General features: G+C 35.3%; 1 protein-coding gene across 16 annotated transcripts in view; it reads left to right on the top strand.

Annotated features, from left to right (window-relative positions):
- Positions 1-27,963, top strand: part of DLG1 (discs large MAGUK scaffold protein 1) — a 271,051-nt gene that overhangs the window by 101,766 nt on the left and 141,322 nt on the right. For 10 of the 16 annotated variants that reach the window (XM_061411876.1, XM_061411915.1, XM_061411922.1 and 7 more), the window contains exon 6: positions 22,204-22,302. The exons of 4 other annotated variants lie outside the window; for them this stretch is intronic. In XM_061411876.1, coding sequence (XP_061267860.1) covers positions 22,204-22,302 — 99 coding nt within the window. Of the gene's footprint in view, positions 1-1,560; positions 2,713-22,203; positions 22,303-27,963 lie in introns of those variants that run through there. 2 more of the 16 variants (XM_061411999.1, XM_061411988.1) reach the window with 2 other exon arrangements.

Genomic DNA, 27,963 nt, shown 5'->3' with positions numbered 1-27,963 from the left:
CGTAAATTTCTGTAGCTAGGTAATGGGACATTTTCATGAAGAAACCTGTCTCAAAACTCAAAGATTTTTTTTTTTAATGCCATTGGATTTGCATAGGAAATTTATATATTGAGAAGTATTTCTCATCCCGTGTATGGGATGGAGTAATCTGATTTAATTGATTGGGAACAATTAAAAGCTAACTAGCATAAGAAATTACTGTATACGAATGACTGTGTGTGTTGATACTGTTTTCATCTTGGGTAGGATATTTGCATTCAACATTTGTTTTCAATATCCTCATCTTTACCAATCCAGGGTAACAGAATCTATATAAGATCTAGGTTTCCACCCTAGTTTTCCATCATAGACACACATTTAGGGGCCAAACCAATTACTAGAGCATTTGTATAAACCACACTAATTGGGCTTCCAGGGGGTGCTAGTGGTAAAGAATCTGCCTGCCAGTGCAGGAGACACAAGTTTGATCCCTGGAGATTGGGAAGATCCCCTGGAGAAAGAAAATGGCAATCCACTCCAGTATTCTTGCCTGAAAAATTCCATGGACAAGAGGAGCCTGGCAGGCTATAGTCCATGTGGTCACAAAGAGTCTCACTTGTCTGAGCACACAGCTAATTACTAGAACATTTGTATAAACCACACTGATCAGTACCTGGTCCATGGTAAGATTTTTTATTTTTAGGTTTTTTTTTTTCTTTAGAGAGTATTCTTAGTTCTTTGTCTACCCTTAGTGTTTGCTGTGTTCCCCTACCCCCGAATAGATAAGACCAATCTGTGTATGGCCATAAAACTGCCAGCAACTGTTTGTTGGAGTCCTTGGGAGAAAGCAAACTTTGCTATAATCTGTCACAGAACATATTACTTCCAGCAGTCCCACATGACTCTCAACCCTTTGGGGGCATGTGTTTGTATCTTAGAGGTGGAATCATAGAGACAGTGTTTGCATCTTTTCTTGCCAAATCAGGATTTGAAGTAGACCTAGAGGTTGTGGTTTGCCAATGCTACATTTCAGTAGGCTGCATTTAGTTGGTGCTGGTAAGCAAAAGTAAGCAATATTTTGTAGATCTGCATCTGAAAAAAAAATATTCATGACTGAGGTTGGGAATATTGATACAGTTATAGCAACTTTAAAACTGAATTACTCAACTACTAGTAAATTTTGAAGTAGCATTTTTATTCACATATTGTTTATAATGGCAATATATTGTGTTATATACTAATATAGCACGGTATTAAGCGGACAGATTTAGGAGTTTGTGGTTCTCAAACTTGAGGGTGCTTATTTAGGGGGCTATTTAAAAGAGAAAATTCTCAGATCTCCCATACCCCTAAAAATTCTGATAGGGAGAGGATACCAGTCTGCATTTTTTTTTTTTTTTAACAAGCATCCTAGGTGATTCTGAGAATGGACTGCTGTGTGGAGAAATACAGACCTAGATATTAGATGTTAGAAAGTATCTATTTAACAAACAGTGTTATTTTGTGAACCAGAGTATTATTTATGTAGTATTAGAAAAAATATGTTTTATTGGCTATAAAATAAAAAATTTAACCTTTCTTTTTGTATTTTTACAAATTCATAACTTGATAATGTTTATAACATATATGAGAGGGATGATGGCTGATAACAACGCTTTTTTATCACAAAAATACCAGAAGCCAAATACTTATTTTGCTAATTATTCTGTTTCTGTCATCAAACTCAATTAATCAAAGCACTTAAGACCAATATATTACATAAAATGATCAGGTTACATTCCAAATGGATTTCTCTGTGTCATTAGATCCTCAGAGTTTAATGTAGATGATACCTTTTAAAACCTTAGTGCTATTTAATGTAAGTGCCTTCCCGATGTAGAAATTTATATCTGAATGAAAAAGACTCCTTTAGTAAAATTGTTTTAAACAATTAGAAGTATTGGCAGAGAGAATCTTCTTGTATTTTTAAATTCAGTTCATATTTATAATTTATTTAAGCAGTGAAGATGCCATTGGATTTTACTTCAGACTGTGATTGAACTTGGTAATCCAGGGTTTCTCCACCCAGTGCATTAAATCCGGCAGCCCCAAAGGGTCTTGGTAGTCCAGTGTTTAAAACATCCTTCTTTACCTGCTAATCGAGCTCACTTCCTGGATTTCAGTCCATCTAGTTATCAGCTAACAAAAGAACAGCTTTTGGTTCCTGCAGACGCTGGTGAAAAAATAATCATGAGAAAGAAATCTACCTTATGCCGTCTTTTTTGCCTGCAAATATAAACTCAGCCCTCATACAGCTAACAACAGGTACAGAGGAAAGATGCAAGCTCTTTCATGGGAAGAAATTACAGAGAAAATGAGCATCCTTTCTCAAGGTTTTTATTTTCCCTGATCTACAAGTGATGCTGCTGTAATTCTAGCTGCAGTTTTTACCGATCATTCACCACTCAGCAGCTGGTAGAGAAGTAAGACTGCTTGGCAACCACCTGCAGGGCTGCAGAGATGAATTACATTTTCGGGAACAACACACTTCTATACTCTCGCGCCAGTCGAGGAGGCAATACTAGCTCTAGCCATGGCTCAGTAGGCCCAAAGCAAAAACACTGGGCAAAAAAGGGCTCATCAGATGAACTGCAAGCTGAGCCAGAACCTTCACGCTGGCAGCAGATAGTTGCATTTTTCACTCGAAGACACAGCTTTATTGACTGCATCTCGGTAGCCACCAGCTCCACCCAGGTAACATACCACTTGTTGAAATTATTTTCAGTATATTTTGGTTCATGTTGCTGTACAGAAATGTGTTAGTATAGATTTCTTCTTATTAAAACATTATCTTATGCACTGAAACCCTGGGTGCGCAGAAATGTGTGTTTTCAGTCCCTCTATGCAGGTCTTTAGCACAGAAGGGGAAACAAAAATATTTTCCCTTTGCTCTTATGTAATGCCAAACAAAACAGTCTCAGATTCTGTTGAATGACTTCTCTAAAAATGTAAAGCCATTCATACATAAATGTGCGTTAATAATGCTTGTCTCCTTATTTTCAGACTGTTAAATGCTATAAAGTATGATGTCTGACAAAAGAAAATATCTGTTTGTTTAGTTTTTATATGTCATTAAATAACCTCAGGGAGATTGTTGCAGTGAATAAGCAAGAAAATTTGAAGTATTTTTATTTTCTAGTGTTTTGAGAATAGATTAAACTGAATACAGTTGGCTATTATTATACATGCTAATATCTTAAAGTTATTATAGTATGGCTTATTCAAGGGGTTTAATGAATCCTTCCATTTCTGTAAATATATTACATAGGGTTAATTTGAGAGCAGTAAACTTGCATAATTACATGATGTAAATAAAATTTTATCATATATTCAGTTGACAGTTCAAAGAGCTGAGCAAACACTAAAAGTCTCCAAATTTTAAAAAGATGACGTAAAACAACTTTTTGAGGAGTATTAAAAATATAAGGAAAATATAAAGTTAATAATTTGATGAAATACCTATTATTTGGTATTAAAGGAGGATTTGGGGAATATTTTTATTTTAAAACATGTTTTTAATAGATATTCATTCAACTCTAGTAAAAATGAAAGCATAACAAAAGTCTAATTTAAAAACAAGATGAGAATACTGTTGTCCTTTGACATCAATCATATTTACATTAAAATGTAGACACATACCTTAGGGCCTTTAAAAAAAAATTCCTTTAATTGAAAACCATCTTTAAAAAAATGAATTAGAAGCAGCACAGTAAGTATAAAGCAACTGTCAAAGCTTCTTGGTTTTGGTTTTAGAATTGTCTTTCAATAATTTTTATTTTAAAATCTCAAATTTCTTAAGTAAAAATATCATACTTGTTTTTCTTACATTTTTGAGAGAGATGAAATTACTTGGGTAGGGAGAGTCCTTAATAGTTTATAAGTAGGCGGTGAAGTTACTTAAAACTTAAGAGGCAGTGATTCATTTAACCCTTAGATTGATTTCTGCCCCAAGAATTTAACTAACTTAATTTTAACTGCAATTACATATACCAAAAAGGGACACAGGGGCTAAAGCTTGGCATTGTTATTCATTGTGGATTAATATTAAGTGATATTTCCATTGTCAATGAGAAAGTTATGTTAAAAACTTCAAATACACACTACTATATGTGTATATGCACAGACACAACCATTGATACATAATTCATCTTATAAAGGACATACAAAAACAACCAAATAGTTTACATATAAAGCTGTTGAAACCACACAATTATAGTTACCTAGGAGTTGGGCCATAAAGTTACTATTGCATTGCACTAAAATAGTCAGGATTTTAATGAAAACTCTATTTATAGTTGATCCTACAAAGCCATTTAAAATTTTATCTTCCTCCCATTTGGTTCACATCACTTATGTATACTGACAAATGACTTAGTTTTATTTCTTTCAGCCCTCTTTCTGTTACTTATTTTGTCTTTTTCATTACCTTTGTATTTTGTATCTGTAAATATAGACTTTAGGTCAGAGTTTTAGCTTCTGTTTCTCCAGCTCTGGAGTACCAACATTGCATTTTTCATTCTGTGTTGTTTTCCTCACTGATGAGTTAGGTATTTTGTATGTCAAAATCTTTTGTTGTAACTCACTGAAATTCATTTTACAAGATGAAATGTAATAGGAGTGAGAACGAATGTGAGACCTATTTTGATGTTAGTTAATCCTATGATACATTTTTATTTTTCATTTACTGACTTAGGTCTAGAAGTTTTATTTTTTAGTACCAGAGGATTTTTATATTGTTAAAAACAAAGTAGATTAATGAAATTTTGTAGTTTATTGAGCATATGCTATATACCTATGAATATATACGTACGATAGTGTTTTGTTCTGTCATTATAAATAGCAACAGTGATTACCAGGTCTCCTGTTTTCACTACTGTCAGAAATATTCTTTTCTAAGATTTGATAGGAAGATTAACTTTGATTCTAATTCCTTATAACTATGATGTATAGTACTTTTCGCATTCTGGAGAGTTGCTATTAAATGCAGTTTTACTAATTTGAAAGTAATTACTCTGATTTAATATCCCATCAAATGTCCTCTATAAATAGAAAACTTACAGATTCACTTAAATTGCTCATCTGTTTAAGATATTTGTGTTTACAACTATGATTTTGTGTCAGATTCTACTGTAACATGTGGAACTTAGTAGAAAAATCATTAATATTTTTTAAGTGTTAGGAAAGCCAAGTGATTATAGACTTCTCCAAGACCTCTCCCTCAGCTTCTCAGATGGGGCTTGCCGTGAAGTTGGTGCTCAGTAAATGTTTATGGAATTGACTGATTAATTAGTTTTCATTTCTCCCACCTAACACCTTGTTATCTCATGGCCTTCCAAAATATGAAACCTAGTCTGAAACCTCCTGGGTACCTATCTTCATTGGATTCACTCTATTGCCATCATAAGTGCCTTTGATTCTTCACTGTAGCCCATCTCTTCCTCACTTCCCTTTTCTTCTCTCTTCAGATTTTCTTCTCCTCTCTTCAGATTTTCTTCAAGCTACACAAACCCCCTGTCGTTTCCTCACCCCTTTACCCAGTGATGATAACCATACAGTTTGTAAATTGTCACTGATGTCTGTCATTTGGCTGTATCCCAAAAGTTTACATTGTGAATTTTTTTTTAATGTTAAGCTGAGTTGTGAATTATTTTACTTTGGTGTAAGTTTTTCTATTTTGAGCTCCATTACTACTTATGTTCTTAATTTTGATTAGTCATTATAGAAAATGTGGGATACTCATTGTCGAGCCCTCCTCAGTTCCTCATCTCAGCCTTCTTTCTGTTTTTGTATTTATGATCCTTTGATGTCTATTTGCCCTGTCCTATTTAGTGTATGCAACTCTGTTCCTATCTGGGACCAGTTTTTATATTCAGCAAGGCTTTAAAGAATTCTGGCATAGTACTTCTAGACTTTGCTACTTGATTGTTTCCTAAGTAAAAGCTTTTATCTACTTGGTGATGTCAGTGTTTATTAATGAAAATTGAAGCTATGTAGGCTTTGAACAGCTGTAATGTGGTAGATCACTTCAAATGTATATTTAGCAAATGTTCCCATATTTTGGATTACTTCAGAATCCCTAATGTGGATCATTAGAAATGTTCAAAAAGAATTTCCTACCTTCCCCAGACAATTGACATGCCAAATTAAACTGAAGACAGCGAAATTCTCTTCCTAGGAGTGAATGAAACAGACATAATGAATTACCATAATTGAAGCAGAACAATAAAATTTTAACAGGAGTGAATATTAGCCACATGAATTGAATAAGCTGCTTTTTAGAGGAAAAAAAATCTGTCCTAAATTAAAATACAAGAAACCACTGTTCATTTAGAGTCCCACTGTTCAGATACCAGAAAAATAGGCTAATTTGTATAAAAGCATATTATTTGTCCTAAACAGGTACATTCTGGAGTAGAAAAGATTTAAGTTTTAGGAGCATTGGATATATATAAAGGCAATAACATCAATTTCATTGAGTTAATTGATTAAACAGTTAAATGTATGTAACATATTTAGTACAGTGCCTGGCAGCTATTATTTTTATTATTTTGTTTTATGATTTTATTTTTTATTGCTTAGTTTTACTAGTCTTAAAATTCAAATTAGATAATTAAGAATTACAGTACCTAGGACAGTGCAGTTCATTCTGACATTCTGTACACTTTTAAATCGTCAGTTGCAGAATTTAAGGGAAGAGCCCTAATGAGCACTTCAAATTCTTGATAAACCCACCAGTTCCCTGATCTTGCCTTCCTTCCCAACACTCAATTCTGCAAATGCTAAATCAATCACAACTAAACAACTAAAATTTAACTGATTATCCACCTTTTACTGGGATTCCCAGGTGGCTCAGTGATAAAGAATGCCCCTGCCAATGCAGGAGCCACAGGAAACACAGGTTTGATCCCTAGATTGGGAAGATCAATCCCTTGGAGGACGAAATGGCAACCCACTCCAGTATTCTTGCCTGGAAAATCCCATGGACTGAGTGAGGAGCTTGGCAGGTTGTGGTCCAGGGGGTCATGAGGAGTCAAACAGGTTGAACCAACTAGCATGCACATACCACCTTTTACCAAACTTGCCATCAGGACTAATTTTATACTTTGCATTCCTTTTATCTTAATTGCTACAAAAAATCCAAGCCTTCCAGATCACTGTCACTTATTTCCTTATCTCTGTTTGACTCTGGTTTATCTCTGATCTGTTCTAAACTCCCGTTTATCTATGATCTCCCAATTCCTTTCACTGTGCTCTTTGGAACTCCCAGTTCACAATCACCAAGATTTCCTTTATCCTCAAACTCTTCTGTGATGGTTTATCTCATCTTTTTTCTCTCATAGAAATCTGGCATTCCCCGGAGATTACTGTTTTTTCTGTAGCCCTCACAAAAAGTGGAATTATTATCTATCACATCCTGTTTACCTTGGGACCAACAAGTGGAGTTGATGTCTTCCTTGCTGCTTATTGATATTTATGGATGATTGTAACTTCTGTCTTTAAAAAATGTACCTGTCATCAGACTGACAGTGTTTTCTACTCCCTCTCATGTCTAGTCACATACATCTTATGCATCTAGTCATATACATCTGCTCACTGATGATTTGAACCACCATTTACACAGATGATTTAAACGAAGGTTTACTATCTTTTCTTTGTCCACTGTTCATATAATCATTCTTTGAGATTTTCAGTCTCTTGATGTGATCCTTCCAAAATCTTGACCTCTCAGTTCTTTGATTATCCTTACCTCTAGGAGTCTTATTTTTTTCTTTCACTTGAGTGACCTGCGTTAAGACCTCATTAAGGACTTCCCTGGTGGTCTGGTGGCTAAGACTCCATGCTCCCAATGCTGGGGGCCTGGGTTCAATCCTTGGTATTTAGTGCAACCAAATAAATAAATAATTTTTTTTAAAAAAAGACCTCATTATCATTGAGTATATCACTTACAGAATCTCAGTTGCAAGCATTTCAAAGTGACTAGCACTTCTTTTCTTTTCGGCTCCTCTCCTCTGTAACAATTTTTCTTTTACCCTCTAAAGACCTCCAGCCCAACTTTTTACTATCCATCACTTCTTTCGTGTTCCCACTTCCCTCCTTGCCTTGCTCAAATTCCTTGGCCCATAACTTTAAACAATATTTTTCATAATCTTAACTTGCTTGCTCCTCTGTCATTTCAGTGGTAAGATCCAACCTTGGTTAATTGCAACTCTGCCTCCTCCACATTGGCTCCAAAGCTGCGTGTCAAATTTCCAATACCTGTTTCCTGGCCCATTCTCAATTGATGGTCTTATTCTGTCTCCCATCCTGTTAAATAATTCGTTTGTGTTCTTAAATCTCACCCATCACTTTTGTACTAAATCTTCATTTTTGACTTTTCAGAGAGTTCTGAAATTTCCTCTTCATTGCATTATCTGTCTTTCCCTCTGTACTGGAGTATTCCCATCAGCATACATACTCAGCATAATACCTCTCATTAAAACAACCCTCTTGGAGTATAGACTGTCAAATCCAGTGATCAATTCTCAGTCTTCATTTTACTTGACCCTTCCACAGCTTTTTACACATTGACTACTCACTCCCTCCTTTAAATTCTTTTCTCATTTAACTCTTGAACACCATTCTCCTTACTCTCCCAACCTCAATTTCCTTTGCAGTATCCTCCTCCTCTTCTTAACTACTAACAGAGTGGTAACTCAGGGCATCAATCCTTGAACTTCTTTTTTTATACTCATATTTCAGTTGATCTTATTCAGGTGCCGTTAATTAACATCAGTATTCATATCTTCAGTCCAGAGCTAATCCCTGTTCACTGGACTTGTATACCTAGCTTTCCTAATCCATATCTCCACTTGGATTAAGTATTTGAAAGTTAACATGTCAAAAATAGAGTTTCTAATATTATTTTCCCCATCCTCAAAAGATGAGTTGAGCACTTATGTCCACATGAAAATTTGCACACAGATGTTTATTGCAGCTTTATTCATGATTACCAAAACTTGGAGGCAACCCAGATAACCTTCAGTGGGTAGATAAAATGTTATTAAGTGTTAAAAAGATTTGGAAGAACTCTATATAAGTGCATATTTCTAAGGGAAAGACACCAGTCTGAAAATGCTACACATTCTGTGCTTCCAACTATATGACATTCTAGAAAAGGCAAAACTATGGAGATAGTAAAAAGATTATTTGCCAAAGTTAGGAAAGAGGGAGGGATGAATAGAGCACAGATTTTTAGGCCAGTGAAACTATTCTATGTGGTACTATAATGGTGGATACCTGACATTATACATTTGTTTAAACTTGTAAATGTACATCAAGAATGAACCCTAGTGTAAGCTATGAACTTTGGATAGCAGTGATGTATCATTGTAGATTCATCAACTGTACAATGTACAGCTCAGGTGGGAAATGTCAATAATGGGGATGCAATGCATGTGTATGGGCAAAGGTTATATGGGAACTCTGTACTTTCTACTCTAAAAAATAAAGTTTGTTAAAAGAACAACACGTATAGCTTGAGGTGGATTAGATTGGCTATCGTTTGAAGAACTAAGTAAAGTTTGTTATATAAGCTCTTCATAAATAGGAAGTGTGTTGTGTACATCTTTGTAATTTCTGTGTAGTGTCGTAACTGTTAGGTTGTCCTTTTGTCAAGGAGGGCTCAAATGGTAAAGAATCCACCTGCAATGCGGGAGACTTGGATTCGATCCTTGGGTTGGGACAATCCCCTGGAAAAGGGAAAGGCTACCCACTCCAGTATTCTGGCCTGGAGAATTCCATGGACAGAGGAACCTGGCAGGCTACAGTCCATGCAGTCTCAATGAGTTGGGCACAACTGAGCAACTTTCACTTTTTTTTTTTTTGTCAAGGACACATAGCAATATATATGTTTTATTGCACAAATGGAAATTTGCGTATTTTAATATCTAACATGTATGTATGTGTGTGGGATATATATAGTTTTAGGGTTAACTTTTAAAGTAATCTGTTAATAACAGTACTAAAAAGTGACAGGCCCATAACCTCTGGGGTCAGAATAGGAGATTCAACACACACAACATTTTTGCTCTTTTCTTATTTTAAGCAGTATTTGTTATCATGAGAATTGTATTCCATACCTCTTAGCACAACTATATTTCAGTAATCAATTGGGTAATGATTTAATATCAGCTATAAAACCAAAAGCTTCACAAGAGCTGGTAGGATAGATGTATGTTTTCTTATATACCTAGAGCCTAGAGTGGTGAATGCAAATGATGACTGTTTGTTGAATGAATAAAGTTAATTATATGCATTTATTTTCATTTAATCTGATGATGGCTACAAAGAAGTTTGGAACTTCTAAATATGGTTTGGCCACTGTAAATTTCCCAAGCCATTTTTATGTACAACTATGGCTTTAAAATTATAAGTCTGTGTTATAGGATTTTATAAAACCATGTCTATTTCAAAACTAATTCAAAGGCTTCTGTGAGAAAATTGAAGCATATATATTAATATATGAAGAATTTATATACTTACTGTTAAAATTTGACTTAGTGTCATTTTCTTTAAAGATTTTTCTCACTGTGTACTTCCTGGCACTGTTATTTAGATAACATTTTTCAGTGCTCCATTCTTATATCAAAATTTAGAATTTTGATAAAGGTAAGAGTAGCTATTCAGATCATGCAGAGAACAGTATCCTACAATTACCAGCTTATTTACCAAACTTTAAATAAACCAGTTGATGTCGCAATTGTACAGGCATGTACAAATCAGTTAACAAAGACTGGACCTATTTTGTGCAAGTGTAAACCAACTGATATCACATCTGGAAGCAGTAGAATTTTAGAATCCTAAGCACAACTTCTGCCCCTAGACGAATTTATTTGAAAGATGTTTTCCCCCTCACCTGTTAACAGTGGTGCTGCCTGTTCATTCTTTATCCATTAGTAGACCCCAGTTTAGTCCCTTTCTGAGCAATATTATCAGTATTTTTGAAATCTAAACTGTGACTATTGATTCAGCCGGCTGTGAGCATAAGGAAGTTATTATTATGACAGAATGGGACCAATTGATTGCCTTACAAAATTTTTGTTGGCTCTGAGGCAAATAACTGAAGATTATAATCTGCAATTTGAAACGAAACGTATCCCAGCCTCATTTTTCTGTATTTAACTCTGACTAATCTTGCTGGAACCATCTAATGTATCAAAGCATTATAAATTTGAAAAATAATCACTTGTAAGTATTTTGACATATAGCAGAAAAAGATAAATACCAACCTTAGGAATTAAATGCTTCAACTGTACTAAATACATAGCAGGATTTTCGAGAGCACTGGTTGAGACTGTTGTTTTTAGAGGTTGATGGACTGGGTTTAAAGCTCTGTTCTATTTTAGCTGTAGCACATTGGATAAATTACATAAATTCTGAGTCTTCATTCTTCCACCTCCAGAAAACAAGGATCAAGATTTAGTAAAAAATTAAATGGGACAAACCCTCAAAACCCTTACTATGATACCTGACATCAGTAAAGTACCTATCATCATCATCTTTATCACCACTTTCACAACCACCCGTGAAATTGATCCTGCAAAATATTCTCGTCTTTTAAGTGGGGAATCTGGAGATACCGAGAAGCAATCTTATTACAGAATGATGAAGAATTATGTTTTGACAAGAGGATTGGTAACCTTGAGTAGGTCCGGCCAGAAAAACAGACACCACAGTAATCATTTTAACAGGGAAAATGTAATATGAATGGTGATTTAAAAGGAATTGGAGAACTGAAAAGGAAACATGTCAACACCAAAATAAAACAGAGATAGTAACAACAGGAAGCAGCTACCATCTGAGAAGGGACCTAGGGATCGAGTTGAGGTTAGTAGGACCCAGAAGTTTGGAAGAAGGGCTCCGCATGCTTTAAATATGATCTGTCAGTGATATTTACTACTTAATACGTTTAAAAAGGAAAGAGGAGAAAATCTTTTGAGCAGATGTTCTTGAACAAGACATGTTTACTTTCACATAGGATAATATTAAGCAATTAACTATTGCTAGAGAACAAGGCTTCCCAGATGGCACTAGTAGTAAAGAATCCACCTGCCAATGAAGGAGACATAAGAAGCATGGGTTTGATCCCTGGATTGGCAAGAGTCCCTGGCAGGGGCCATGGCACCCCACTCTAGAATTCTTTCCTTGAGAATCCCATGGACAGAGGAACCTGGCAGAGGGATGACTCTCTGCAACACTATAGACTGTAGTGACTTAGCACACATGCAGAGGACAACATGAAACTGGCAATTTTTTGGCATTTTTATATTTTGAACATCATCAAATATTAGAACATCTTGAGCACTTTGTGATTGGTAGTGGCTGCCCAAGCACACAGACTCTCTTAGCAGTGTCTTCTATGTGTATAGAATGAAAGTGGGCAGGGGGAGGGATGGATATACACAATCTGTTCTCTGAGTCACTTTATCATTCTAGAGTGCTGATGAACTCAGTCTCTTTTGTCAGTCATATTGTTTCATTCATCCAAGAAACATGTGTTAACTACTTCCTATGTGCTAGATATTATTCTAGGAACTATGTATACCGGAGTAATATTGAATAGAACAAGAATCCTTACTCCTATAGAGCTTATATTAAAGGGGGAGAAGACAGATGACAAACATAATTAAAATATATAGTATACTGGGGAAAAGGTAGAAAGAGAAAACAATAGGAAATGTGTATATTTGTGTGTATGTGGTGGGGGTAGGTTTAGTAGAATAACTAGGAGAGGCTTCAACTGAAGGGTGTTATTTGAGCAAGGCATAAAAGAAGTTATGGCGTTGGGTCATGTGGATATCTGGAACAAAAGCATTCTAGACAAAGGAAGACTGAATAAAAGACTCTGAGGCCAGAGCTTGTTTAGAGTGTTTGAAACACAGCAGAGAGGCCAATATGGCCGAAACACTAAGTGGGAAGAGAATAGTAGAAGATAACTTCAGAAAGATTAACAGTGACCTGAATCATTGGGGATTGTACAAGAATGAACAAAATAGGGTAAATGTATGAGTCCTAGAAAGTGTTGAGGTCCCATTTTAGGTTAGTCATTGTGAAGTCCATGGTTGTGTGTGTTTCTGTAGCCATAGTCCGATAAATGTGGGGAGGCAGGCCGCTTATTGCATTTGGTAGTTTCATATCTGTTTGTTAATTATGTGACCACAGCTTAAATTCAAGTTTTGGATTTCTGTTTACTTGAAATTTTGAATGATTGTTGGCTCATCCTTGTATCAGTACAAAGTGAATGGCTGAATGCTGATGGAATGCTATCTGTTTATAATGAAGGGATGATTACCTTAACTATTCATAAATATCAATCTTGCAAACTTAAATATTGATAGATTCATGAACTACTATGTTCTGTCTGTGTAAACTAACAGATTTGCACTTCTATACTAGGATTGTTAATCACTAGACTGTTTTCCTTTCTCCCCTGTTATTTTAAAATCAAAAGTTTGTATTTAATCCCTTAGTATTTGTTTCAGAATATATCTAGTTTTGTTGCTGTTTGCTTCAGAGATAATTATGATAGGAATATCATATGCAGCTGGTTCAAATAACATCTTATGGAGTTTATACTGAATGTACTATATGGAGTAAATGTGGCAAAATGAGCATTTGAATCAAATAGGAACCAGATCTAAGCAATGACAAAAACTTATTTTGAAGGTGCTGGATCCCTGTTGAGTACAATGATTCCCAAACAGTTTTGGTAAATTTATTGTGCTGTATTTTATCCTTCTATAAACATACGAAAAGCTTGCAGTTCTTTTCCTTGATTTCTCTTTCCCTCTTAGGTATTTTCTTTGACATTTATTCAAAGAAACATGTCTCACTACCACATTGTAGAAATTTAAACAAAGGAACTTAGATTAAAAATATTAAACTATACCATACAAAAACCAAAAAAAGAAGGAAAATTCTTATAGACCAACAGTGGCATGGGGGTAATTATTTTTCTTTAAGATATTGATAACAAAAGATCTGCTAATTCATTTATTTCATTTTCCTTAAATATGTTATAAATTTACTTAGCACTTATTGAATCTTTGTGGGTATTCTAAGCTCATTACCTGGTAGTATGGTATTAGTTATCTTTCTTTAGAATTTAATTTTATGAGCATGTTAATAAGACTATAAGTGAGAAAAAGTTAAGAAAAATATGTGCAGAAAGCATTGTAAATCTTTTATGGTTGGATCTAACTATGATGTAAAAGATAATTTTTAGTGGCCATTGTTGCTTTTATTTTTAATAGTCCTTCCCAGGTTCCCATCAGTCATATAGGTACCACTTCTACATTCAGAAGTTATCTTTATTTGACTACTCATGTCCATTTTCACCATTACCATCATTTGGTTGAAGCTACTGATCACCTCTCAGCTGGGTTATCATAGCAGCCTCCCAATTATTCCTTCTGTTTCTTCCTGTATCAGACAGTATTCATATGCACATATAAAAAACCACTTTAGCTATTTCAAGCAGAAGGGATTTATTAAAGGTAAGGATTCTCTATTTATATTTATTCATGTATCAAGTGGAGTGAGTGCAAGTGAAAGAGGGAGGTACATAGTCATAAATGGAGATGTGCAGTACACGTTAAGCATGTGGCTATACCTCATGAGGCTTCAGACCACTTTTTATAAAAATCTTTTTAAAAGCTGCTTTCATAATTTTAAGCTCTTAAATTGAAAATGTAAAACTGAATAAATAACAAGAATCTCTAAAAATTAGTTAAAACATTTTTCAGAGAGCCATCAATTTGATACTGGCATTTAAAAAGTACTTTTAAAATATGTACAATCCAGTTACCTTATGGGAATTTACCATTTTCTGCAGTATTCTTTGAGACAGTGTTAATATTATAGCCTCTGTTGTCATGGAAACAAGTCTCTGAAGGAGGCCTCAGAGGCTAATGATTCCATGGTGTTGCTATGGATAGAAACAACTGAGACTGTTGTTAGTCACATGGTCAAGATTAAAAAAAAAAAAAAAAACCAACTAAAACTCTTTGGAGCTGATCTTATTGAGTGATACAAATGGAACAGAAAAAGGATGATGGCCTGAAAGTCATATTGTCTAATAAAATATGTATGTAAGATTTTTCAAGTTTCAAATGCTTAGGCTGAATTTCTTTTCTATAATAACCTAAATGTAGTGGTTACTCTATATTGCTGCCTCATTATTCATATTAGAGCCTTAAGTTTGACATTTTCCAATTTAGAATCATCTTATACAGCTCACCAGAATTTTATCATGCTCTCAATCCTGCGCTCAAAATATCCTTGTCTCTTCTTTTTACTCTGTTATCATATTTAACACCTATACTATTCCTCATCACTCAACCTTCATTTGACTAGATATTATTTGTTTAGGGCAGTATTTTGTTTCATGGAAACTAAATGACTTATTTTGTTGTTGTATAATCCTTTGTGACTCAAACTGGTTATTGATTGTGGCTAGGAAATTATGTGTGTTGATATGCATTTGTTTTTGAAGACTTTCTCAGCAGTATTTTCCTTTCTTAAGAAAGAGGCAGGGGTATATGTTCTTCTTCAAAGCACTTGCTCAGTGCCCTATAGAGAGTGGGGTGGAATCAGATGGTGTATGTTTTGTTTAAGATTTTTAAAAATGGTATTCAGATCCTTTAAAGGATTCTGTCAAAAGGAAATATATTTAGAATAGGTTCAGAGCCAGTATTACAAGGTAATATTGAAGAATTTATAGTATATCATAAAGGGTTTTTGAGAACAACTGCCTAATGGAGGAAATGTTTATGCTTGGCCTTGAAATTTGTTACAAGCATATAGCTTTGTCTTTTTTATGTTAAAGTGGATTATTAATTAGCTAATATCTGACTCTATTATAGAGGCAAAAAGAAACTTCTTATAGGTTTTAGATATGTCTCTTACTTTGATTGTGGTAATTGTTTCACAGGTGTTTGCATATGTTCAAAGTCATCAAGCTGTATACATTAAAAAGTACAATTTCTTGTATATCACTTATACCTTAACAAAGCTGTTTTAAAAAATAAAGATGATAAATGTTAGACTTTCTTGTCTCTAATACTTTGGATGTATCAGAGCCAGTTATTTTGTAGTTTATCACTCAACTTGGATTTTTCTGATGTTTAATGTTCAGCTTATGCATATTTGATAAGAATGTCCCAGAAGTGATATACTCTGATTACATCCCATTAGGTAACATATGATTTTGATTTGTACCATCCCTGATGATGTTAACTTTGGTTAAGATAGTATCTGCTGGATTTCTTCACTGTAATTAATAAAAATTTGTAGGGGAGATACATGTGTGTCTGTGTGTGTGTCTCCCACTCAAACTTGCTTCCACTAGAATGAAATGGAAGGGTCATTCAGCAGCAGTTGAAGTTTTAACATTTGTTGATGTTTCTTAAATGAGTTATTACTGTGGTGGTTGCCAGATTATAATTTTGTGACTTCATCATTCCTTCTACAATTTTGATTGGCATCTACTGTAAGGAAATGCACTTTTCTCTCTATTCATTTCATTGTTATGTAATTATTTATGTAAGTGTAGACTCATGGAGTCCTCTTTAATTCAGTGGGGTTTATGCCATCATAGGGGTCTGCCATGGTGGCTCAGAGATTAAAGCGTCTGCCTGCAGTGTGGGAAACCTGGGTTCGATCCCAGGGTCCGGAAGATCCCCTGGAGAAGGAAATGGCAACCCACTCCAGTATTCTTGCCTGGAGAATCCCAGGGATGGAGGACCCTGGTGGGCTACAGTCCACGGGGTTGCAAAAAGTCGGACACAACTTCACTTTATGCCATCATTATTGTTATCTGAGTCTCACATTGTTCCCAATGTAACTGATAAGAGCCCCAGCAAGCTGACTTCTGTGTCCTTTGTCATGCCTCATTAATTCTTTGAGCACCTCCTTATTTTCTGGCAGAGGCAGAAAGTTCTAGGCTCTAGCTCTGGAGTCATTTCTCCAAAGATTCCTTTTTTAAAAAATTAGAGAATGGATTTTTATAAGCCAAGATCTGAGTGCTAGGTATTTTCATGCTATTGAGGTGTTACTGCTCCCAGATGTTCTCTGTAGACAGAGCAAGGGTACATATGTATATGTAAACACACATATTTATTTCTGTATTTGTCTATATATATTGAAAACCATGCTGTCATACGAGTGCCTCCAAATCTAGTCTAGAACCATAGATTTCATGTTGATTTTCTCCCTTTCCATGTTTGCAACTCCATTTTCTGATGTGAGGACCCTTGCTCCCACTATCCTTTATATATTTACTTATTGGATCAAGTCTCAGGTATGTCAGCAACCTCCTATCACTGTTGATGCTCTTAGTGGACATCCTTCCTACCCTGCTCAAGATCAAAGAGATATCCCCATCTTGTTCCACTGAGGCCTCTATACTTCATGCCAGACTACTGCTACTGCCACACAGATACTCTGTCACACTTGGGATCCAACAAAAATACCAGGCTGCTGCCACTGCCTGCCCACATGCGATACCCTCTTCATCCTGCTTAGACTCCAGCATCACTGTGCACCCATCCACTCCCTGCGCACGGATGCTGCTGCCTCACTCTGCTGACTTCAACAACCTGTGCTTGCCTACATCAAGATCCTGATTATATTCTATCATTGCTACCTTCTAGAAATCTAATTTTTGTGCTTCTGTTAATATGACAGTAAACCATCTGGAATTTTACATATGGTGTAAGGTAGTAGGGTAAGGGTTCATTTCATTTTCCATATGTATATTCAGTTGATTCAGCAGTAGTTTTCTAGAATAATTGAAGTATAGTTGATGAACAATATTATGTTGGTTTTGAGTGTACTAAATGATTTGATATTTGCATACATCATGAAATGATCACCACAGTAAGTCTGGTAACCATCTCTCCACATACAAAGTTTTATGATATTACTGACCTTACTTTTTGTGCTGTATATTACATCCCTGTGACTTACATAACTAAAGGTTTATACCTCTTAATTTCCTTCACCTGTTTTGTCCACCCCCCCCAACTCACTCCGTTTTTGGCATCTGTGCATTTGTTCTCTGTATCTATGAGTCTGTGTTTTCTATCTATGTTTTCATTTGGTTTGTTTGTTTGGTGAAATCATGTGGTATTTGTCTTCCCTGTCTGACTTACTTCACTTAAATTCTTTTAAAACTATCTTTTTCTCTTTGTCATAAAATTAGGAGTCAGAATCTCTTGGGTTTTTCAAACATTTTAAAAAAGTTATAAGTATTCCATTGAAAATTGTTAGTATTTAAATTATTTATTTTAAGTTCATAATATGGAATTCAACTTTTTTTTTCCCCTATAGGAACAATGTATATTAATAGTGTCTGGAATCCCAAGTAAGACAGACAGAGACTTTATTCCTAATTTATTTTTAATTGTGATAAAATATATGTAACAAAATTTTACTGTTTTAACCTTTCTTAGTATACTTAAGTACAGTTAATTCAGTGTCAATAAATACATTCATGGTGTTGTGCAGCCATCACCATTGTCCATCTCTGTAACTTTTCCATCTTTCAAAACAGAGAACTCATTTAAATTGGTAATATTATAAAGAAAGAAAACAGGAAACAAAATCTAATGGTTTAAAATCTCTTTCTATGGCACCCCACTCCAGTACTCTTGCCTGGAAAATCCCATGGACGGAGGAGCCTGGTAGGCTGCAGTCCATGGGGTCACGAAGAGTCGGACATGACTGAACGACTTTGCTTTCACTTTTCACTTTCATGCTTTGGAGAAGGAAATGGCAACCCACTCCAGTGTTCTTGCCTGGAGAATCCCAGGGACGGGGAGCCTGGTGGGCTGCTGTCTATGGGATCGCACAGAGTCGGACACGACTGAAGCAACTTAGCAGCAGCAACAGGATATCCAGATAACAATAGTCTAGCAGATCTTTTCCTCGTTCCTCACATTAACTTCTATGAGCTTAAGCTCAGTTGTAAAATAAAGGGGTAAACTTTATCCCTAGCTTCTTCAACTCTAATGATCTTATAAAAATCATTGAAATTTTTAGTATCTTTTTGAACAGTTAATGTGAAATGCATTTTCAGTTTATTTTCTAGAAAATGAGATGGTAAAATATTATAATTGTTTTTCTCTTAATAGGAATACATCTTCCATCCCTCAGCATGCATTACAGCATCACTATCTATCCATTGTCGACAACTGGAAAAGTAGAATTCAAAATAGAGGCGGGGGAAAAACCATTCATAATCCTGTCCTCAGAGGTTAACTTATCAAACATGTCTTTGCATTTTTTAAATAAAATTTTTATCTTCCCTTTTTTAGTTAATGCCATGCCATAGGCAATATCCTATATGACTTACAGACTGTTCTTACAGGTGATTATTAATCGATGCATAGTATTTGCATGCTAAGTCGCTTCAGTCATGTCTGACTCTTTGCGACCCCATGGACTGTAGCCCACCAGGCTCCTCTGTCCATGCAATTCTCCAGGCAAGAATACTGGAGTGGGTTGCTGTGCCCATCTCCAGGGCATAGTATTTAACCTTATGAAATTATTATTATTTGTACAACCATTCCAACACCTTATATTTAGGATATTTTGCATTTTCCCAAATACAATGTTCAAAAGAATATATTGAATATTAAGACATTTGCTTTTTAAATATTCCCTTAGAATACAGTTCAGTCACTCAGTCATGTCCAACTCTTTGCGACCCCATGGACTGCAGCATGCCAGGCTTCCCTCAAGATAGACTAACAGAATTACTAAGTCAAAGAGTTCAACATTTTTAAAGCTATTAGATTGCTTTTTGTAAAGTTTGTATGAAGTTATATATTCAACAGCACTGTGAAGGGACCTGCTTTCCTGAATTAAAATATTTTTGAGGTTTTTAATTGTGATAAAGTATATCTAACATAAGATTTGCCATTTTAACCAATTTTAACTGCACAATTCTGTGGCATCAGTTACATTTCCAGTATTGAGCAAGCAGCTTTTACCACCATCTACTTCCAACACCTTTTCACTATCTCAAACTTACTTTGTAACTACTAAGCAGTAAACTCCTTACGTTCCTCTCTCTCTTGCCCCTGGTAACTTCTAATCTACTTTACATGAATTTACCTATTCTAAATATATGTGGAATCACAAAATATTGACCTTTTGTATCTGGTTAATTTCACTTAACATAATGTTTTCAAGGTTTGTCCATGTTGTGACATATATCAGAATTTCATCCCTTTTTTATGGCTTAATGACTATCCATTGTGTGTGTAGGTACACACCATGTTTTGTATCTCTGTATCTGTTGATGGGTACTCTTGAGTTGTTGCCACCTTTTGGCTATTGTGGATAATGCATCACTGAACACTAGGGTACAGTATTCAAGCCCCGGTTTTCAGCTCTTTTAAGTATTTACCCAGGAGTAGAATCGGTGGGTCATATGGTAATCCTAGGGGTAGTTTTTTTGAAGGACTTCCAAACCAAACTGCTTTCCATAGTGGCAGCACCATTTTCCATTCCCACCAGCAGTTTTTGATGATTCCAATTTCTGCATATCCTTGCCAACATTTGTTACTTTCTGTTTTTGTTTTTACTTTTTTATTATTGCCTCCTAGTAGTATGAAGTAATATGTCATTGTTACTTTGATTTACATTTCCCTAATGAATAATAATATTGAATAGATTTTCATGTGCTTATTGTTTTTTTTTTGGCGGGGGGGGGGGTTGTTGCTTTTAAATGTTGTAATAGTTTCTTCTGTACAATGAAGTGAATCAGCTATATTTATACATATCCCCCCTCCCTCTTGAACCTCCCCCTCACCCACTCCCCATTCCATCTTTATGGGTCACCACGTGCACCAAGCTGAGCTCCCTGTGCTATACTGCAGGTTCCCACTTTTTGTGTTACACGTCAGTGTATGTCATTCCCAATCTCCCAGTTCATCCCACTACCACCCCACCTCACTCCATGTCCATACATCTGCCTGTTCCCTACGTCTGTGTCTCTTATTTGTGCCCTGCAGATAGGTTCATCTGTACCATTTTTCTAGATTCTACATATATGCATTAAATATGATACTTACTTTCTTTTTCTGACTTACTTCACTCTATATGATAGACTCTAGGTCCATCCACATCTCTACAAATGACCCAGTTTTGTTCTTTTCTATGGCTGAGTAATAGCCTATTGTATATATGTGCCACATCTTCTTTATCCATTCATCCGTTGATGGACATTTAGATTGCTTCCATGTCCTGGCTATTGTAGTGTTGCTATGAACTTTGGGGTGCATATGTGTATCCTCTTTGGAAAATGTCTGTTCCAGGTCCTTTGCCCATTTTTTAATTGTCTTTTTATGGTGAGTTCTTTATCTGTTCTTCATGTGAAACCATCATCAGATGTACAGTTTGCAAGATTTTCTCCCATTCTATATGTTCTTTTCCCCTTTCTTGATAATGCCATTTGCTTCACAAAAGGTTTGAATTCTGATACAGTCTTAATTTTTTTTTACTTCTGCTTTTGATACCATATTTAAGAATCCATTGTTATATCCAGATTTATCCCTATGTTCTAAGAATTTTGTGGTTTTAATGCTTATATTTAGGTCATCAGTTAATTTCCAGATTTTGTATAGGATATGAGGTTAATAATTCTTGTATAGAATATGTCATTGGTACAGCAAATATTTATGATTTAATCCAGGTAACAGAGATTGGTACTTTTACAAGACACCCTGTGTTCCATTTACATCTTTTTAAAAAATAATTGAATTAATCATGAGAGTAATTGATTCTTTGAATGCAAGTAAGCAAGTGGTCAAATATATCCTGAATGCTATAAAAATATTTGTAGTCTGTGAAGCGAGTGTCTTATCTCCCAGTGGAGGAGTATTGTTAAATCATTATATTTTATTATTTTCATTTAAATATCTAAAGAGTAGTCACTTATTTTAACTAGAGTCATTAAAATTATTATTGGTGGTATAATTACTTCTAAGAGCATTTTCTCATTTAAATTGAAGTAATATATTATTTTACCTATTTTAGTTATTTCTGAAAACTATAATTTATCTTTGGACAAAACTTTCTGTTATATGTTTCCCTTTTATTTTATATTTTTCCTGATTTTTTGTCATTGATGATTTTTAGCCAACAGAAGCTGTATCTCCCTCTTCTCCCACTGTCCCTGTGATCCCTGTCCTGCCAGTCCCTGCTGAGAATACTGTCATCCTACCCATCATACCACAGGTTTTTATTAGTTTCTTTTTTCTTTATAAAACTTTTATTTGTTCTTAATGGTTTCATTTGTATTCTTTTCAGATCATTTCAACTGTTTCTTTGTTAGATTTGGTAATACACTTTGGACTTTAAATGATATATTTAGGGAGTTAAATATCTGGGATTTAATATAAGATGGGTTCAATATTTGCCATTTTATTAGGTTATCTACAAAAAAGATACATTCTCAACTTCATCATATGGAACCTCCTTAGATTTGTTATCATGCCTTTTATACATATAAGTCTGTTCAAAACAATTTTAAAATGTATTTGCTTTGGGAAATTTTATTTTCTACAGATAGTAAAAATAATTATCCCTCCTAATTTTGTACTATATGTGTCCTTTTATATATAGCATTTTGTTCTCCAGTATATGTTGATCTTCTTTGGAAATACTCAATCTTTCTGTCATTTGATAGGATAACATACTTCACATTTATTATTGAAAAATAATAGCTGATGTATATAAAGTATTTGGGAGCTCTTTATGGTATCTTTGCAACTTTTCTGTAAATGTAAAAATACTCTGAAATCATGAGTTTATCTTTTTAAGTTAACGTGTAACAGCCAAAAAATACAATGAGATAATAGCCAAATGTCAGAGAATCTGAATATTTGTAGCTTTCAGAGCTTTAATAGTTACAAGGGATGGCTTGTTAAGAGAATAAATAACTACACTACCAACAGAGTTATCCAAAGGTAAAATCACAGTGGTATTAGTAAGTAGGATAATTGAGATCTTTTGCACCAAAGGTCATTATCTCATTTTAATGTGTAAACAAATGGATCTTTAGGTAATTTTACTATTATTGACCTGTAGCATAAAATCTAGTAAAAATGGTGTTTTTTGCTGTGTCAAAATAAGTCCTATTAGGGGGAAAAATGGGTTATCACCTTTCATTGTTCTCATCTCAGTGCCCTTCTCCTCTCTTAAAAAGTGAAAATCAGAACATTATACAAAATAAGATTCTAGGGGGAAATATAGGTATTACAATAAAACTTATGAAAATCACAAAAAGTCAAATAATGAAACTGCCAAGAATTGAATAGATAAATCCAGATGGATATTTTCTGTACAGTGCAAAGAGAAATTGAATTTATAAATTATAAAATATAATTCTACATAGACAAAGGGTTATTGTAATAATGTAACATTCTTCAAAGTAACTAGGATTTAGTAGCACAGTATGTTTTGAAGTAGGAGACTTGAAACTTTATTCTAGTCATGTCACCTCAGTTTGTCTTTTGATGTCATAATAGTTTTCTAAAACCCTTTGAAATTTTGAAGTAATTTCTGCTCTTATATTCAGTAAGGAATCAGTCCTCTCCTGTTCAGAAGTTCTCTTCTTTATTCCAAGTGTCCCTAGCTCAGTATCACACTACACTTGAAAATTGTTTAGAGATTGCATAACCTTGTAATTATAAATAAAGAACTCAGATTGATCTGGTTTAGAATTCTAGTTCTACCACATCCTGCCGTCTCCAGTATTCTTGCCTGGACAATTTCATGGACAGAGGAGCCTGACAGGCTATAGTCCATGGGGTCAAAGAGTCAGACATGAGTGAGCAACTAATACTTTTTCACTTTCCTACCACTTACTAGCTGTAGAATTGAGCAGTTTACTTAACCTTGATCTCGTTACTCACCTGTTAACACTGATGATGATAGTAGTACTTACTTGAGATGTTTTACAGTGATTGAAAGAATAATATGCATATGCAGCTGGCACTTGATCTTGACTATTTGTATCATTAGTGTTACTTCATATTTGCTTGAGACAGTAAACCAGGGAACAAGTTTAAAAACGAACAGGAGAGGCTTATTAATAGGGCAGCCTGGTGGGCTGCCATCTGTGGGGTCGCACAGAGTCAGACATGACTGAAGCGACTTAGCAGTAGCAGCAGCAACCTCATTTTAGGTTTTAAATATACTTACAAAAGTTTATGTTGAATAGTTTAATAATTCGTTTTGTTTTACATGAGAAGGCTGTGGTTGTGCCTCATTTTGCAGAATAAGTGTATGTATACCTGAGTAATTGAGTATAACATATACATTATAAAATTAATAAAAGTGATTAAAATATTTGTCCCTAAATGAATTTTTAAATCCATGTCTTATATATAACTTGATTTTAACATTTTAAATAAATACAATTTTTATTCTAAAGATCTACTACTTTATACTTTGGATGCATCAGGAGATAATAGAAATAGAAACAGAAGATTTAAGATTTAGAGTCTAGTCCTGCTTTGTGACTCAAATTGTTTAACCTCTCTGAGTTTTATACTCCCTTCATCTATTAAAAATGGGGGCTAACACCTCTCTATTTGAAAGTGAGTTTGAGGACAGATAGCTAGAAAGATGATAAATTTTTAAAATATTGTCTTATATTATTTTTAGAACTTTAAACTTTCAGAGTACTTTTATATTGATCATGTCATTTAAATTTTATGAAAATATGAAAATTATGCTTACTATTTAGAGTGGTACAGAGATACATTGAATGGCTTTTATTTATTTATTCAAGGATAATTGCTTTACAGGATTTTGTTGTTTTCTGTCAAGCTTCAACATAAATCAGCCATTGGTATACATACATCCCCTCCCTCTTGAATGTCCCTTCCATCTCCTCCCCATTCCACCTCTTTAGATTGATAGAGAGCCCCTATTTGAGATTCCTGAGACATACAGCAAATTCCCATTGGCTATTTATTTTACATACAGTAATGTAAGTTTCCATGTTACTCTCTCCATACATCTTACACTCTCCTCCCCTCTGCCCTTGTCCATAAGTCTGTTTTCTATGTCTGTTTCTCCATTGCTGCCCTGCAAATAAATTCTTTAATACCATCTTTCTAGATTCTATATATATGTGTTAGTAGGCAGAGGAACCAGAGATCAAATTGCCAACATCCGCTGGATCATGGGAAAAGCAAGAGAGTTCCAGAAAGACACCTATTTCTGCTTTATTGACTATGCCACAGCCTTTGACTGTGTGGATCACAATAAACTCTGGAAAATTCTGAAAGAGATGAGAATACCAGACCACCTGACCTGCCTCTTGAGAAACCTATATGCAGGTCAGGAAGCAACAGTTAGAACTGGACATGGAACAGACTGGTTCCAAATAGGAAAAGGAGTATGTCAAGGCTGTATATTGTCACCCTGCTTATTTAACTTCTATGCAGAGTACCTCATGAGAAATGCTGGGCTGGAAGAAGCACAAGCTGGAATCAAGACTGCTGGGAGAAATATCAATAACCTCAGATATGCAGATGACACCACTCTTATGGCAGAAAGTGAAGAGGAACTCAAAAGCCTCTTGATGGAAGTGAAAGAGGAGAATGAAAAAGTGGGCTTAAAGCTCAACATTCAGAAAATGAAGATCATGGTATCCAGTCCCATCACTTCATGGGAAATAAATGGGGAAACAGTGGAAACAGTGTCAGACTTTATTTTTGGGGGCTCCAAAATCACTGCAGATGGTGACTGCAGCCATGAAATTAGAAGACGGTTAATCCTTGGAAGAAAAGTTATGACCAACCTAGATAGCATATTGAAAAGCAGACACATTACTTTGCCAACAAAGGTTCGTTTAGTCAAGGCTATGGTTTTTCCAGTGGTCACATATGGATGTGAGAGTTGGACTGTGAAGAAAGCTGAGTGCAGAAGAACTGATGCTTTTCAATTGTGGTGTTGGAGAAGACTCTTGAGAGTCCCTTGGACTGCAAGGAGATCCAACCAGTCCGTTCTAAAGGAGATCAGTCCTAGGTACTCATTGGAAGGACTGATGCTAAAGCTGAAACTCCAGTACTTTGGCCACCTCATGCGAAGAGTTGACTCATTGGAAAAGACTCTGAAGCTGGGAGGGATTGGGGGCAGGAGGAGAAGGGGCCGACAGAGGATGAGATGGATGGATGGACATGAGTTTGGGTAAACTCCGGGAGTTGGTGATGGACAGGGAGGCCTGGCGTGCTGCAATTCATGGGGTCACAAAGAGTTGGACAGGACTGAGTGACTGAACTGAACTGAATACAATATTTATCTTTATCTTTCTGACTTACTTCATTCTGTATAATAGGCTCTAGTTTCATCCACCTCATTAGAACTGACTCAAATTGTTCCTTTTTATGGCTGAGTAATATTCCATTGTGTATATGTACCAGAATTTCTTTATCCATTCATCTGTTGATGGACATCTAGGTTGCTTCCGTGTTCTAGCTATTGTAAATAGTGCTGCAGTGAACATTGGGGTACATGTGTCTTTTTCAGTTTTGGTGTCCTTCGATTGGGTCCTGGCTCAGACGGTAAAGCGTCTGCCTGCAATGCGAGAGACCCGGGTTCTATTCCTGGGTCTGAACGATCCCCTGGAGAAAGAAATGGCAATCCACTCCAGCACTCTTGCCTGGAAAATCCCATGGACAGAGGAGCCTGATAGGCTATAGTCCATGCGGTCGCAAAGAGTCGGACACGACTGAGCGACTTCACTTCTTCTTAGGGTATATGCCCAGCAGTGGCATTGCTCGGTCATATCATTCCTAGTTTTTTAAGGAATCTCCATACTGTCTTCCACAGTGACTGTATCAATTTACATTCCCACCAACAGTGAAAGAGGGTTCCCTTTTCTCCACACCCTCTCCAGCATGTATTGTTTGTAGACTTTTTGATGATTGCCATTCTGACCGGTATAAGTTGATGTCTCATTGTAATTTTGATTTGCATTTCTCTAATAATGAGTGATACTGAGCATGTTTTCATGTGTTTGTTAGCCATCTGTATGTCTTCTTTGGCGAAATGTCTATTTAGGTCTTTTTCCTACTTTCTGATTGGGTTGTTTGTTTTTCTGGTATTGAGTTATATGAGCTGCCTGTATATTTTGGAAATTAATCTTTTGTCAGTTGTTTCATTTGCTATTATTTTCTCTCATTGCGAGGGTTGCCTTTTCACCTAGCTTATAGTTTCCTTTGCTCTGCAAAAGCTTTTGAGTTTAATCAAGTCCCAATTATTTACTTTCATTTTTATTCCCATTAGTCTAGAAGGTGGGTCATAGAGGATCTTGCTTTGATTTATGTCATTGAGTGTTCTGCCTATGTCTTCCTGTAAGAGTTTTATAGTTCCTGGTCTTACATTTAAGTCTTTAATCCATTTTGAGTTTATCTTTGTGTGTGGTGTTAGGAAGTGTTCTAATTTCATTCTTTTACATGTAGCTGTCCAGTTTTCCCAGCACCACTTATTGAAGAGGCTTTCTTTGCCCCATTGTATATTCTTGCCTCCTTTGTTAGAAATAAGGTATCCATAGGTGCATGGGTTTATTTCTGGGCTTTCTATCTTGTTCCATTGGTCTATATTTCTGTTTCTGTGCCCATACCATACTGTCTTGATGACTGTAGCTTTGTAATATAATCTGAAGTCAGGAAAGTTGATTCCTCCAGCTCCATTCTTCTTTCTCAAAACTGCTTTGGCTATTTGGGGTCTTTTGTGTTTCCATATGATTAGTGAAATTTTTTGTTCTAGTTTGTGAAAAATGCTGTGGTAATTTGGTAAGGATCACATTAAATCTGTAGATTGCATTTGGTAGTGTAGTCATTTTCACAATATTGATTGTTCCTACCCCAAAATGTGCAATCT

The sequence above is a fragment of the Bos javanicus genome, chromosome 1, assembly GCF_032452875.1.
Source record: "Bos javanicus breed banteng chromosome 1, ARS-OSU_banteng_1.0, whole genome shotgun sequence".
In the NCBI taxonomy this organism is placed as follows: domain Eukaryota; kingdom Metazoa; phylum Chordata; class Mammalia; order Artiodactyla; family Bovidae; genus Bos; species Bos javanicus.
The sequence above is the reverse complement of the archived record's forward strand: the minus strand, read 5'-3'. Positions and strand labels throughout refer to the sequence as shown.